This window comes from Synchiropus splendidus, chromosome 1 (assembly GCF_027744825.2).
Source record: "Synchiropus splendidus isolate RoL2022-P1 chromosome 1, RoL_Sspl_1.0, whole genome shotgun sequence".
NCBI classification, from domain to species: domain Eukaryota; kingdom Metazoa; phylum Chordata; class Actinopteri; order Syngnathiformes; family Callionymidae; genus Synchiropus; species Synchiropus splendidus.
Window position 1 is genome coordinate 45,839,315 of NC_071334.1, and position 13,740 is coordinate 45,853,054.

General features: G+C 39.6%; 2 protein-coding genes across 4 annotated transcripts in view; both read left to right on the forward strand.

The window, feature by feature from the left end:
- The window catches only part of LOC128758121 (rab GTPase-activating protein 1), a 54,078-nt gene that overhangs the window by 19,848 nt on the left and 20,490 nt on the right, over window positions 1–13,740 (forward strand). For all 3 annotated transcript variants that reach the window (XM_053863963.1, XM_053863971.1, XM_053863980.1), the window contains one exon: window positions 3,347–3,497. In XM_053863963.1, coding sequence (XP_053719938.1) covers window positions 3,347–3,497 — 151 coding nt within the window. The remainder of the gene's footprint in view (window positions 1–3,346; window positions 3,498–13,740) is intronic.
- On the forward strand, window positions 5,067–11,794 carry LOC128758132 (probable G-protein coupled receptor 21). Its single transcript, XM_053863986.1, has one exon. The coding sequence runs from the start codon at window positions 8,765–8,767 to the stop codon at window positions 9,980–9,982; it is 1,218 nt and encodes a 405-aa protein (XP_053719961.1). The 5' UTR covers window positions 5,067–8,764; the 3' UTR covers window positions 9,983–11,794.

The following is a 13,740-nucleotide window of genomic DNA, read 5'->3' on the forward strand; positions in this document are numbered from 1 at the left end:
AGATTATTTTTAAGATTGTGTACAGATAGTCGATTGTGTGCGACTGTGAATGCTTGTTTGTACCATGCGTTGTGCCTTTGGGTGGCGGACGTGATTAAGCAGAGGTGATGTAGTTGTGCAGGACTTGGAGGAAGGCAGGATTGGAACAGAAAACTCCTTTACAGTCTTGTGCCCCTCAGCAGCACTACTTACATCACATGGACACACAGCCATTCACACCAGTTTGTTTTTTTTCTTTTTAAGTCTGGGCACAAAATGCCACGTGTTGCATAACCTGGTACACAACATGCATGCAGAGAAGAATCTCAAATTTTAAAGTGGTCTAGATTGTGTGTTCCTTCAATGATTTCATATTTGTTTTATATGGAAGTTTGGAGCTCCCAGTCAGGCAAAACTTTTTTTTTTTTATCAGTATTACCTTATTTTGTGATCATATCGTTTGATGATACTTCTCATGTTATTTCATACTAAATACTTGGGAAATGAATCAGAAGAGACACGTTTGTGGGAATAAACATATTATAATTGACAGTTAAAATGTCAAACCAGTTTATGTCCTCAGTTGCCACGTCTTCTGCTTCACGTTGTCTGACGCGTGCACTTCGTATATTTTGCCAATTCTCTGCACAGAGTATCACGAAGTATTATGATACTGGGCGCCTTGTTTTGTGTCATGTGAATCTAATCATACAAGAGGTTGAGTTGATGATTGAATGATGTTGAAAATAGAGATTAGCAGTCAAATTCTTACTGTTCTCTTTTTTCTTTCTTTTTCTGCATTAGCATTATAAGATATATAGCAGTTAAAGACATTATCACACAAAAAGAGGTATTAATAGTTGATATTTTGTGCGTTTATGAGCTACACACTGTTATTTGATCCCCGTTGATACAAAAAGAAAATCAGTCTTTTAGCAGAAATGTATTTTTCCCCTATCGAAGTCTGATGTTTTGGGTGTCACAAATGTGTGAACAAAACGTGACTTCCGGCTCAGTCTACTAATCAACTGAAATTGTCGCCAACATAAGTATTATAGTGCCCTGCAGTGTATACTAAATGCAAATAATGAATGTGAACAAAAGAGCTGGAAAATATTTCCAGCTCCAACATTCCTCATGAAGCTCTACTTCGAAAGGACACTTTGGAACAAGTCTAAACTGAGCTACAGCTGAACTTTTACTACCGTACAATAACGAATGCATTAAAATAATGCTACACTGTTTAATAGGCGTGCGGCAGAAGCTCATAAAGAGAGTTACTTGTGAGATTGCTGCTCCAATTCTAAATGGGGTCTTCTTAAGTGCAAACTAGGAAGACGATAAAACATTTGACACTTGTTTTCCATGCAGTCTAACTGATGAATAACTCAATACACTGGGAGGAAGATTGTCTTTCACTGGGAAGTATGATGACTTCATTGATAAACCTGTAGACAGGAACAGTAATTTAAAAGCGTGAAGTCATTTATCATAACTATTTGGATATTAATTTATTTAGCACATACACTCAAATTACGACAGCAGCATTGTTCCTGTTCTACTTCCGTCAACGGGCATCTCGGCCATTACACATTTAATAATTACTGTACTGTTACATTCATTAATTTCTGTCTTCCAATACCATTAGGATGTGACTCTTTTTCCAACTGTTGTTTATTGATTTTCAGGTATAGGTGTAAAGACACAAATTGGTCAGTAGCCAAGGACTCTAGAAACAGAGCCGTGTCAAAAAATAGTCTTACTATACATATTCGGAGAAGGATACACATTGGTCACAAGAAAATTCAGTGGTAATAATACTAAAATGGAAGAACCTGAAGCATTGATAATTGCTTTATTAAATTTGATAAACAAAAAGCATCTGCAGAAAACCAGATTACTGTCCAATCAAATTGTGCAGGAACCACACAGGACAAACCATAAACTGAATTAGAAATATACTATATTAATAAATAAATTAAACAAAATAAAAGCGATGCGTAGTTAAGTAAATAACATAAACGACAGATGAGAACACCGCTATCTATCCAAAAGTCAATTTTGCCTTTTTCATGTGGCAATGCGATAAAAATAAAATCCAACAAATATAGATTTAAAAAAAATTACATATTCAAAAAGTTGAAAATTTCTTTTTATTTTTTGTAAAATAGCTAGTTATCTCCAAAGCTAAATAGGATGTCATTCACAACCACTCAGGACTCAAATATTTGTCCACATATCCTTCCTCATACTGTATATTGGATGTCTTCATTATGCATTTACAATGCAGAAAGTAGTAGGAATAAAGACAAGTGGGTCCATACATTTTACCTGTACTGTTAAGAGGGCTGCACTTTCACTTCATTCAGATGGATAAGTCAGTATATTAAATAGTGGATGACTTTGCAAAAGTGAAAGCTTCAAATTATAAAAATACAGGCATGAACTCTGGGATTATTGTTCTTCCCGTCTATTGGTGTCTATCTAGCAATACTGACTGGTTCTGTGAAATGGTGACAACAAACTGTTTCGTCAGTGACTACTGTACTCCTTTCCAGCCAATAGTTCTGTCAACAATGTTACACAATACCCATCACTCTCAATGATAAACTCAGTTACAGTGACCTAATAGTTCCCATGATGCTTAGTAGTCCAGTCAACCAGCTACAACATGTTTCCGCCTCAACAGCTGGTCAGCTGAGCATCGCAGCGCCTTGGGAACAGAAGCGAAGTGGGAAGAAGATGTTGAAATACATATGGACAAAAACAGCAAATTTCATCACTTTAATGTCAAAATGCCTGTACCTTCACTGGTCTGATGTGACAAGGCTCCATCCTGGTAGCATGAAACTCCATTGCTCGCAGAATTCCATGATATAGTGATCGACAACTGTGATTGGTTGACTGGGCTGCAGAGCGTCATGGGAAGTCACCATTGCTGGGCTTGCTGTTGAGGGTGAAGGCACCTCACATGCTACTACAAGCGGCCTAACAGGACGGCCAAATTGGAACGAAGTGTGATTTGTTGTGACGGTATTTTGGTTTCTGATGTCAGTGTTCAACGAGCCAGACGCCTTTGTTGCGGGCCGTAGGTTCCCGACCATTGATCTAAATGAATTAACCTTAATACGTTTCATGTCATGTTTGAAGGCCAACGCTGTTAGTTATGGTTAGAAGTTGAATACAAAACATTCACAAACATAAATCCACAAATATTTCAACAGTCTTTTAATAACCTTAGTTGTTGGTTATTTACAATCACGAGTATAAATAAAAGATTGTTAAAGAAACTAATATACTGTTTAAGATAAGTCTTTGTTTTTCATCCTTGGTGACATTTTTGGACTGTGTTTCTCTCTCATTTTAGGCACTTGAACTTGTCGGTGCGTCCCAGACAACTACCAGCTTTGGTGCGGAGTGGAATTCCTGAGGCTCTCCGTGGGGAAGTGTGGCAGCTTCTGGCAGGTTGCCATAATAACGACCACCAGGTTGAGGAGTACCGAACTCTGATAACTAAGGTGAGATTGACAATTAAATACTTCTCTCAGGATGTACAGTTAGATCATCATGATCACTGAGAGATTCAATGCGATTTTCTGTCTGTTAAATGTCTGTAGATTATCACTTGTAAGAAGGAAGTTGTATCTACATTACATGTGAATGGGAAAAGCAGCAGGCCAAAGTAGCTATTTATAACATCTACATTTTGAAAGTTTGATGGTCTAGCCATAAACCTTACCTCCTCTCCTCTTCTGTCTCTATGTTGTTTCTTAGTGCTTATCTTTTTTTATATTTGTCTGTTCTGCAATATTTTTGTAGATACCATGTTGAATCACTGAAACGTGAGTGGTATGAGTGGAATTCTAACTTTAGCTCACCCAACAATAACAGTGGATCACAGAGCCACTGTATTGATAGACAGAATGCTGGAATTTATTGCATTCCAGGTTGTACATCAGCCACGAAGTGTGTGGCAAACACGTGCAACTGTATCAGAGAATTTATGTTTTCTCCCCTGAACTAGACTGGAGAAGACAGCTAAGATAGTTTTGTTTCATCTCTCTTTCATTGAGCTCCTTTTCAAATGTTCTATGCATAATATCAATTAATGTTGGCAGTGATTTGTTACATGCACCCAATTGATTTCCTTCCTCCTTTATTTTGTACCATTCTAGATTGCTACACAAGCCAGTTTATGTCTTAAGTCACAACTAGGCCGTCGTCTGTGTATTCCTTGAGTCACACTGCATCCCAAATAATGACCCGTTGTGTGCGTTTATCTGCTCCTTTTTATCAGAACATTATGTCCTTCTACGTATCTAACTGCACCCTGCTGAATGGGGTGAACACATAGTCTCTGGTCTTGTAATGCAACCAATTCTTTCCCTTTGAATTTCCTGATACAACAGCACGCGTTGCCAAGGACTGGACGTACCAGTCCATGTCCGAATGCTGACTAATTAACATGCCACCATCAGACAATACACTCATTAGATGCTTGTGGTCCTGACCCACATTTTGTATTAGTTAAAAAAAAAAAAAAGGCTCGAGCGGCATGGACTGAAGTGGTTGCTAAGTTTAGAGAAACCATTAATGTGTTTTGGCAGTGGCTTGGCTCTGCTCCAGCTGATGGTGATCACATCTTACCGAGAACATCAGAAACTAAGTTCAGGGGATATTGTGATGCTTTGTGAACTTAATGTACCCAACGTTTGACAACTGGTGAGCTGAGACAGACAGGGCACAACCTGGACAGGCCAGTCCATCACAGGGCACACCCACATATATCTATATCTATCTCTCTCTCTCTCTGTGTATATATATATATATATATATATATATAAGTGCTGCGTTTATGTTGGCAATTCAGCCAGTTAAGTTAACTAATGTTAAACCTTAATTTAATGTCAAAAGAACTGAAAATATTTACACTTTGAAAAGTGGGTCTATGCTTTCAGGAGTGTTGCTGTGACACTCAGCATAATCACGTGGTAATTTGCTCAGCGTGTATTTTCTATGTTTTTGGAGAGCGCTGGCTGTTTTATTCCAGGAAAAGATGTGAATCAGTGTTGCCTGCAAGATACTTTCGTTCCCTGATTCTTTTGCTTCCCAAACAACCTACCCTCTTTTTTGCTTTTTCTTTTCATCAACTTGAAATGTTTAATAACTAGCTTTATTGACATGGCTTGAAAATGATGGCGATTGAGATATGTGGCTGGTTGGATGCAGACCCTGAGACATTTCTGAATTTTCAAAATTTGAATTCCATATGTTATAAGGAAAGAAAGCTACATCTTGTTTCTGATTCACGAAAAAAACTCCTGACTCTCAGACTGAAACAGAAGGTGCTTTTGGAATTTGTGTTGTTTGACCAGCTGGTTTTCAAGATTGACAATCAGGGAGGGCCTCCACCTCACTTGTGGTTTGTCTTCCACGTTACAGTGTTAACTTTGCATGCTGTATTGCTTCATGAGCATTCATGTTATAGTCACATATAATTACAGTCAATACATTGTTTTGAATGTCATCACCAATTTCACTTGGGGATATTCTGTCATACTTGACGATGCTCAAACTTCTCACGACTCTACTTAATGTTAATGTTCTAGATGCCTTTTCCTTCTTTGCTCTTTGCACATTCAGCTGATTTCATATTTGTGTTTGCCCAAGACATCTTTATCTTCTCTTATCGGTTCTATTCTGGGAATACTTAACATTCATATTGCTTGAAGAAATGTTTTTGTATGTAACACATCAGCTGGCTTGCCTGATACAAGACCCGACTTGTATTCAGTTTTCATATTTTTTTATTTTATTGAGTATAAAGGGCAAAGAAAGAGAACAAGGTGTTTGGTAATCCGTCTGTCTGTTTGGGAAAGCAGCCTTATTTGCTTTTGGTGGAAGAGTTAGTTGGCAATCGTGTCTTTTTACAAAGCGCTTTAACTGACACTACTGGTTATTTCAGAAGTGAGTTACAAACTGATGGAAGCCCTTCAAGTCACACTGTGCCCCGTGAGTGGCACGCAGTTGCAAGAAGATTGGTGACCCCTGGACAAGCTTAAACCAATGATCTGGGATGGGGCTCTTTTATCCACCAGAGTCGCGCTTCATTTCCTTAAATGACCTGGTTGAGGAGGTCAGGGATGAAACTCCCCATTCAGCTGATGGATACACTTTCTAAGGTAGATTCGTGTTGTTGTTGTTTTTCCTTCTTGTCTTCTTTGTAACCACGAATATGATGATTACAATGAATTGTAATCATCTCAGCACGAAAAGAATGATGATGCTGAGTAGAATAATGTCAAGTTATTATCTTTAAATGGTGTTAAATGCTGTTCTGTCTTCTCTGAGAGATCACTTGACCTAGTTGGATTCCAAACCTCCAATAGAAATGATGTGAGGTTTGTTAGTGCTTATTGCAGACCTTTGACTACAGTGTCTTCTGCCCTCACTGACCTATTGCAAACCATATTGTGGGGAATTTCTATTCCTTCCTTTACTTCTTCTCCTCCTGAGCCTTTCCTTCGCACTATTGTCTATTTTTAGCTCCTCGTGTGGTGGGCAGGGGGGATGCATGAAAGCACAACAGTGTCTGGTGCGGATAGAAAAGGTGGAGCCTGGTTGGTGGAGTGTTTGGGTCTCTATCCTGCTGAACCAGATTGTGCATCAAGTAAATAAATATCGACTGTGCCGTACTTAATCTTATAGCAATTAGGTGTCTATTCATCTTTATTTTACATGCCATCATCACACCATAAAGTCCTTAAGTTACTATGCGCATAGTTCCTTGTTTGTCTCTGCCATCAACACATTTGTATAGGATCTGTATGGAAAACGTGCAAAACTCATACAATGTGTGTCCCTTGGAAACATTCATTTGTTTAATTTTGTCTAATTACTCTTGTCACGTTCTGAGCAATAAAAAGTTGTATATTTACTCATGCTTAGTTGTAACTGGATCGACGGCTCTTTCACGTGGATCCACTCATCAGTAAGAGAAAGTTTGTCATTCAGATGAAAAATTCAGGTGTGCAGTAAGACAGGTGTGTGACGGTGAGCTTCAGTTGTGCACTTAAATGAGATTGCTGACAAGTACATTTCCATCGGCCACTTACAAGCTAATTTAAAATTTATTCCAATGTTCTCTGTGTATTGTAACCACCTTGTCTTATCTTTTGCCCGCACTGTTCTGTGACACTTAAGCTCGAGATGTGACAGAACTTTGCTATACTTTGATGGTTTTACACTGACATCATACAGTATGTATATGCGGGGTTATACAAAGTAGTGTATTCACAAGTTCACAACAGCAACTGCTTTATTTCTGAGACTATTCCCTATAATAAAAAAAAATAAAAGAGCTAAATATCAAGTGGGTGTTGGTGCCTGCAACTTCAGGTACAAGGTTCTGGGTGATTTATCTGTCGGTACTGGACAGTGAAGGGACGATCAAAACATCTCTCAACAGAGACTTCGTGTTTGTTTTTTAGTCTCTGAGGAAACGGTGTTGGCAATTTAACTGAGCCTTGTTCACATATTTGTTTCATTCCTCCTTTGGTCTATTTATCAGCTGACTCTTGGGCAGATCGGCACCTGCTTGTTATCAGTACATGGTTTGTAACTTCCACTCACTTTGTAGTATTTGAAGAATGAATATTGTGACTTGACCGTTTTGGGGGATAGTATGGTTGGAATTTATTGAAGTTTTCAAAAAAAAAATGTTGCTGCTTTAAGACATTAATAAAGGGCACTAGTTCTTTGGTTGTTCTTTGGATAAGCTACATTTTATTAGTTAAAACCTTTATGTTTTATGCTTAATTTATGTCTGTTGTAGAGTCTTAAAAGAAGGAGTGTGAACACTGTACTATATTATTTATACTGTTATAAACTATGTTATAATGTTTTGTGTATTGTTAATAGAGGGTAATAAAAATGCTGGACGTCAGGCCTTTTTTAATGTCATAACAGTGTATTAAAACAAAATATTTAGCATTTTATCTTCATGACTTGACGCTTTGGCACGAGAACCTTGGGGAGGGCTCAGGAGCTTGTGAAGGAGGCAGACTTCTGCCCTTGCATTTAGTTATTGGTTGGAGCCAAAGGGATGGGGAGGGGCCTCTGTGTTGCTGTTTCTGTAGAGAGAAAGGCAGCGAGAGTGAGAGATACAGTACAGGAGGATAAATGAACAGGAGGGGGTTCTCTCAGCGTAGGAATGCCTGCAATTCCACTCCAGACGTAGTTGCTTCTTCTCTGGGTTGGAATACCCGCCGACGGTTGTTTGTGTGGGAGTGTGCTTTTAACGCAAGTCACCCCGACTGCTACCTTGATCCTCTCGGTCAGCTGTGATCCTGCTGCGAAGGACCAGACAGAAGCAGAGACAATTGGACCGTGAGGGGCAGAACCAGTGGAGCAGAGGCGACGAGAACGGACATCAGCCAGATGCACAGTGGGACTTATGGGAAAACTCAATTTTTGCTGATTATTGGAATCATCACATTTCCTCACCTTGGAAGTTTCCTAGCGAAGGAACGGACAATGCTCATATACGTCTTCCAGTTGCAGTCTGAACAGTCTGCCCTCTAAAAGTATTATGAGAAAATAAAGTTCCATTACGCGACAGACCTCCTGCTTTTGGATTTTTTAATCATGGCAGCTTCAACATGCTGCATGGAGCTGATAATATGGACTGAATATTTGTAGGGTGAGTGTCTTAACCACTTACCTACAAGGCATCGTCCTTGTCCTACTCTTGAATGGCACTTAGGACACATTTCTGCCCACAACGATGAATTCCACTCTGGATGGACTGAACCAGACCGCAGCAGACTCTGCTTCATTTTGCCTACTTGAAATCGGCTACTCCCAAATATTTACTACCTGCCTCCTTGAAGTTTCCATCATCCTACTGCTGGCTGTTCTTATTATTTCTGGTAACATGGTGGTGATTTTTGTGTTTCATTGTGCACCACTGCTAAGCCAGCACACCACCAGTGCCTTTATCCAGACCATGGCGTATGCTGATCTGCTGGTAGGAGTCAGCTGTCTTTTCCCCTCCTTGTCCCTTCTTCATCACCTCCAAGGCCTGGACCCTAAGCTCACCTGCCAGGTGTTCGGGTACATGGTGTCAGTTTTGAAATCAGTCTCAATGGCTTCGCTAGCTTGTGTAAGTGTGGACCGATATATCGCTATCACGCGACCTCTGACTTACACATCGCTAGTGACACCATGTCGTGTTCGCTGCTGTATCGCCCTCATTTGGCTGTATTCCGCCCTTGTGTTTTTGCCATCCTTCCTTGGATGGGGGAAACCTGGCTACCACGGAGATGTGGTGGAATGGTGCGCCGTGGAGTGGAAGACTAGTCCGATCTTCACAACCTTCATTGTTGCACTGCTGTATGCGCCAGCGGCTCTTACTGTCTGCTTCACTTACGCGAACATTTTTAAAATATGCCGACACCATACCCGAGAGATCAGCGAAAGGCATGCCCGTTACCGCCCCCAACTGCAAGGACCAGGAATGACAGTGGCTGCTATGATCAAGGACAACGCTGCATTGGAGCAAGGGCAGTTGCCGCAATTACTTCTGTCACAAAAACTCCAGCAGCATCAACAATTTCATCAGCCGTCGTCATACCCGGACAAGAGATATGCTATGGTGCTGTTCCGAATCACCAGTGTCTTTTACATTCTCTGGTTGCCGTATATCGTCTACTTTTTGTTGGAAAGTGGAGGAATCTTTCACCACCCGGCAGTGTCGTTTGTTACCACATGGTTGGCCATCAGCAACAGCTTCTGTAACTGTCTCATCTATAGCCTCTCCAATTCTGCCTTCAGGAAGGGCCTCAAACGCCTCTGTTCTTTCTGTTTACAAAGCAGTGGTGCTGGATTTGGAGTCAAGAGCACCAAAAAGGCTTTTGTCGGTTCCATTGAAAAAGGTTGTGCAAGGCCTGGGTGTGGTTACGACCATAGAGATTTAGGATTTGGCACAACATGTCATGTGTAAAATACACAACCTTTTGCCAGGTTGGCATTTCAACTTTTTCCAAGTTCCCCACTGTTGTGGTAAAATGCTTCCACTGTAAGATGAAAAATGCTCTTACAAGATGAAAGGAGGCGCTTATCTGCCGCTGCCGTGTCTACCTCTCTTGGAGGTTACACAGGCGCACACGCTATGGCTGGCAGGAATAGACAAAAGCGGTCAAGTGCAAAGTGATCAAGGATAAACAAGCCTGTGTTGGAGAATTGTGATAGGCAACCCACTGAAATGTATAGGACACTGAAAGATGATGATAATTTAATGTTTCAATTTGCTTGATATCATTTAAGTTATTCTGCCACCTTAATACATTTCTATGCTATTGAGTGTTTCTTTGCTAGGACGGTTACGTAAAGCTGAAAGTGCGGTATGGGATACAATGTGACCTTTGTTTGCTGGCACATTTTGGCACGGCATCTTTAAATGCCTGAAAAAAAAAGATTATGGATGTTTGCTGTCAGTCAATACTTGGACGCACTATTAATGGACTTGGATTGCTGAATGAGTGTGAGAGGGTTTGAAAACAGTTTTTTAAATGATTGCAATGTCCAAGCAGATTCTGTTGCAGGAGTTCTGTTATTGTAGTTTGTCTTGATGTTTTGTATTGGAGGCGCAATACTGCAATTTAAATCAAAAAGCGTTTAAAAAGACATTCAAATATTTGACTGAAATCAATGTGTGCGGTTTCTTTTTTTGGTGACGAAACACGACTGCAGGAGGATGGCATGCAAACAGGTCAAATAAACAGTTGAGTTGGTCAAACAGGCAAACCTCTGTGTAGCGTGTCGAACAGACTCTGACCTCTCACCTCCCTGATCATCTGTTTTTATCATCACGTCTTCATCTGCATTTTCACTCCAACAAAGACAAAAGACTTGCAATGAACCAAATGGACTGAGTGTAAATTTGTTGTGGGAAGTGAATCAAGGTTCTTGTTGATCTTTGTGTACTTGCCGAACCAAAGAATGCAGAAATGGAAAATAGTTTCTTTTTTGTGTAATGAGGGTTTATGCCACCGGATGTTCTTTCCTGTATATATAGAACTGCCTTGATCTGCAAATCCAAAATGTGGGAAAATACATTGACTGAACAGCTCGAAGGGCTATTGAACTGTTGAACTCGACATAATTTAACAGACTGTTAATTGGGTGCACGTGTACAAATGCATTCCAGCCAACAATAGATTGCATAATCAATCATCATTTGGAAGTTCTCAACTTGAGTAGATTAATTACAAGGTGTCATTTTCTCTAATACAATTAAATATATAGCGGTGTAATTTCATTTCTTTCTTGGTGGCGAGTTGTGCAGTTGCCTGTTCCATCAGAGGGACCACCCTTTTGAACTTCACCTTTGTGATTTCCTTCAATCGTACTGTATTTTGTGAGACTTCTGTTAAACAAAGTTGCGTAGACTTGTTCATGATATTCAGAAGGTTTGGCTGCTATCTGTGAAACAGTGCCAAATATTGTATGTTGATCACTTTAATGTTTAAAAATGGCCTCTTGAATGTTTCATGATTCATGTTTGTATTGATGCATTTTATGTCTCCCTATTAATCCTCTGGCACATGGCTAGCATGACCAGCATGCAGCCCCATTCAAATTAAACTGTTTTGAAAATGCACTTTATGATTGTATTTATTGATTGAAGTGTTGCACTCTCAAAAGGCCTTAAAAACAACAGCTTTCCTCCAGATGATCATTTCTCGGATCTCTTAATGATACAACTCATCAAGGAGTGTCACTACTTAGTGCAACGTGTTTTGGGACATTAGTAAACCAAATGTGCTCATGATGGTATGCAGACACAGATGGTAACCATTCGTTTTTGTTTTTTTTTTCCCTGTGAGAAAGCCGTCTCCTCTCCTCTTCCAAGGTAATAATGCTGCTAACTTGTTTAGTAGTAAAATGGAGATATCTTCTTGCTGTTAGATGTATCGCTTTGAGGTTGTTGTCTATTGTTGATGGTCAATACAAGTGAGGTTGTGTTCAAGGGGCTGTCTGATATTAATGAAGTATTTAAAAATCATCTCTTGGTAATACATTCTTTACAAAAGTTCTATTTTATCCTTATTGTCATGTTTTTGCTGCCAAAACTAACTCCCCCCGAGTGCTCCTGATCTGCATTGTGGTGGAAGCATGGGGGAAAATGGCCATCTAATAAAACAATATGCAGTGAAAGAAAATCAATGCAAAGTTAATGTTTTTTGGCAGACATTCCCAAAGTTCTCAGCGTATGCAGACCTCTGTGGGTCACTCCTGATGACCCCTCTTTGCTCCTAACAATGTAATGGTAATGTGAGTAAGTAATGGAGACCTGAGTTAAACAGTCTCATTTATGAGGTGCTTTTGGTCATAGCAAGCGTCAGTGTCGCCACTGATGTTTCTGAAATTTGAGTTACTTACTGTCAGACCTCTTTGGCATTAATTACCAAAGCAACTAACCATCCTTCCACTTTAGATCGATATGACCTGAGAAATACTATTTAAGGTTGATCTGGGACTTGTCTGTATTGCTTTAGAAGAGCTGGTGGACATTTCATGTGCAAGAAAAGATGGTGCGTCTTGACCTTGACTGTCGCTGTAACATGTCTTTGAAAAGACAGATTTGATAGCTGGACATAATTTTTCATGTTATCTTACACTATATTACGTTCGGTAAAGGTCCCACTGTTTCCACATATTTAACTAACCTTTGTAATATTCCTTATTGTGTTAGTCTTGAACTAGATTTCTCCAATTTCCATCCTCATTTTCTGCACTCACTTCATCGATCTGTCACTGTTTGCTGGCTGTCTTCAACATTGAGGCGGCAGGCGAAAGTAGGCCAGGATGAAGTGATAAAGATTTAATGGTATCCAACACTGAGGTGAAGACTCAGTGTAATGGGGGGTTTTGAGCTCAGCCTTGTTCTGGTTGTGCTTCCTCATCAAAAATTGCAAATGCATGTGTTCTCTTAATAAATACAAATAATTTTAAAAAAAGTCATTGAGTCTCCAAAATGAATTATTTTGTGAGAGCACCCATCCACCCCTATCTGAAGGGACTGCACTAAGAATCTCTAACTCTATGTATGAGTCCCTGGTTAGTTATGGATTACTCATTCTAAGTATGGATGTTTTCTGTTATCTGTTGCTTTGGATACTTCCCACAGCTGTGATGAAAGACAGTTTCATTTTATTTCACTCATTCATCTCTGGGTCTGCGACAAAAATGTTTAGACCTGTAGTCGGTATGTAGCAGAAACATTTGCATCTCACATCATCTTATCAACCTGTGGCTCAGTCACACGGTCACTCATGCAGGTATTACAGTAGCTACCAGCAGTTGTGAATGAATTAACTTGAACTCTTAATTAAGGGGGGATTTAAAAATACTACTACTTCTCCAGTAATTGGAAGAAGAAACAATGGAGCAATATTTCCACTCCAGTACCATACAGTTTGACATTTGTTATTTTGGTGACTCAGAATTATTGGGGACACGAACAATAAAAGAGTAGCTGTTCAGCCAAGTTTTAAGTCCAATACCTATAATAAAAAAAAAAAAACAGTGTATCTTGCTATATGTTTGTAGAAATACAATCAATGCAAAATTTAGTTGTGATTAGAATTTTCAAAAGAATCAACACAAGATGAACATTATTGTTTTGAGTCACCACTGTGGAACAGTCACATGCTCAGTTTGGCAAAGTTTGGCTGGAACATCAGAGCTAATGAACTA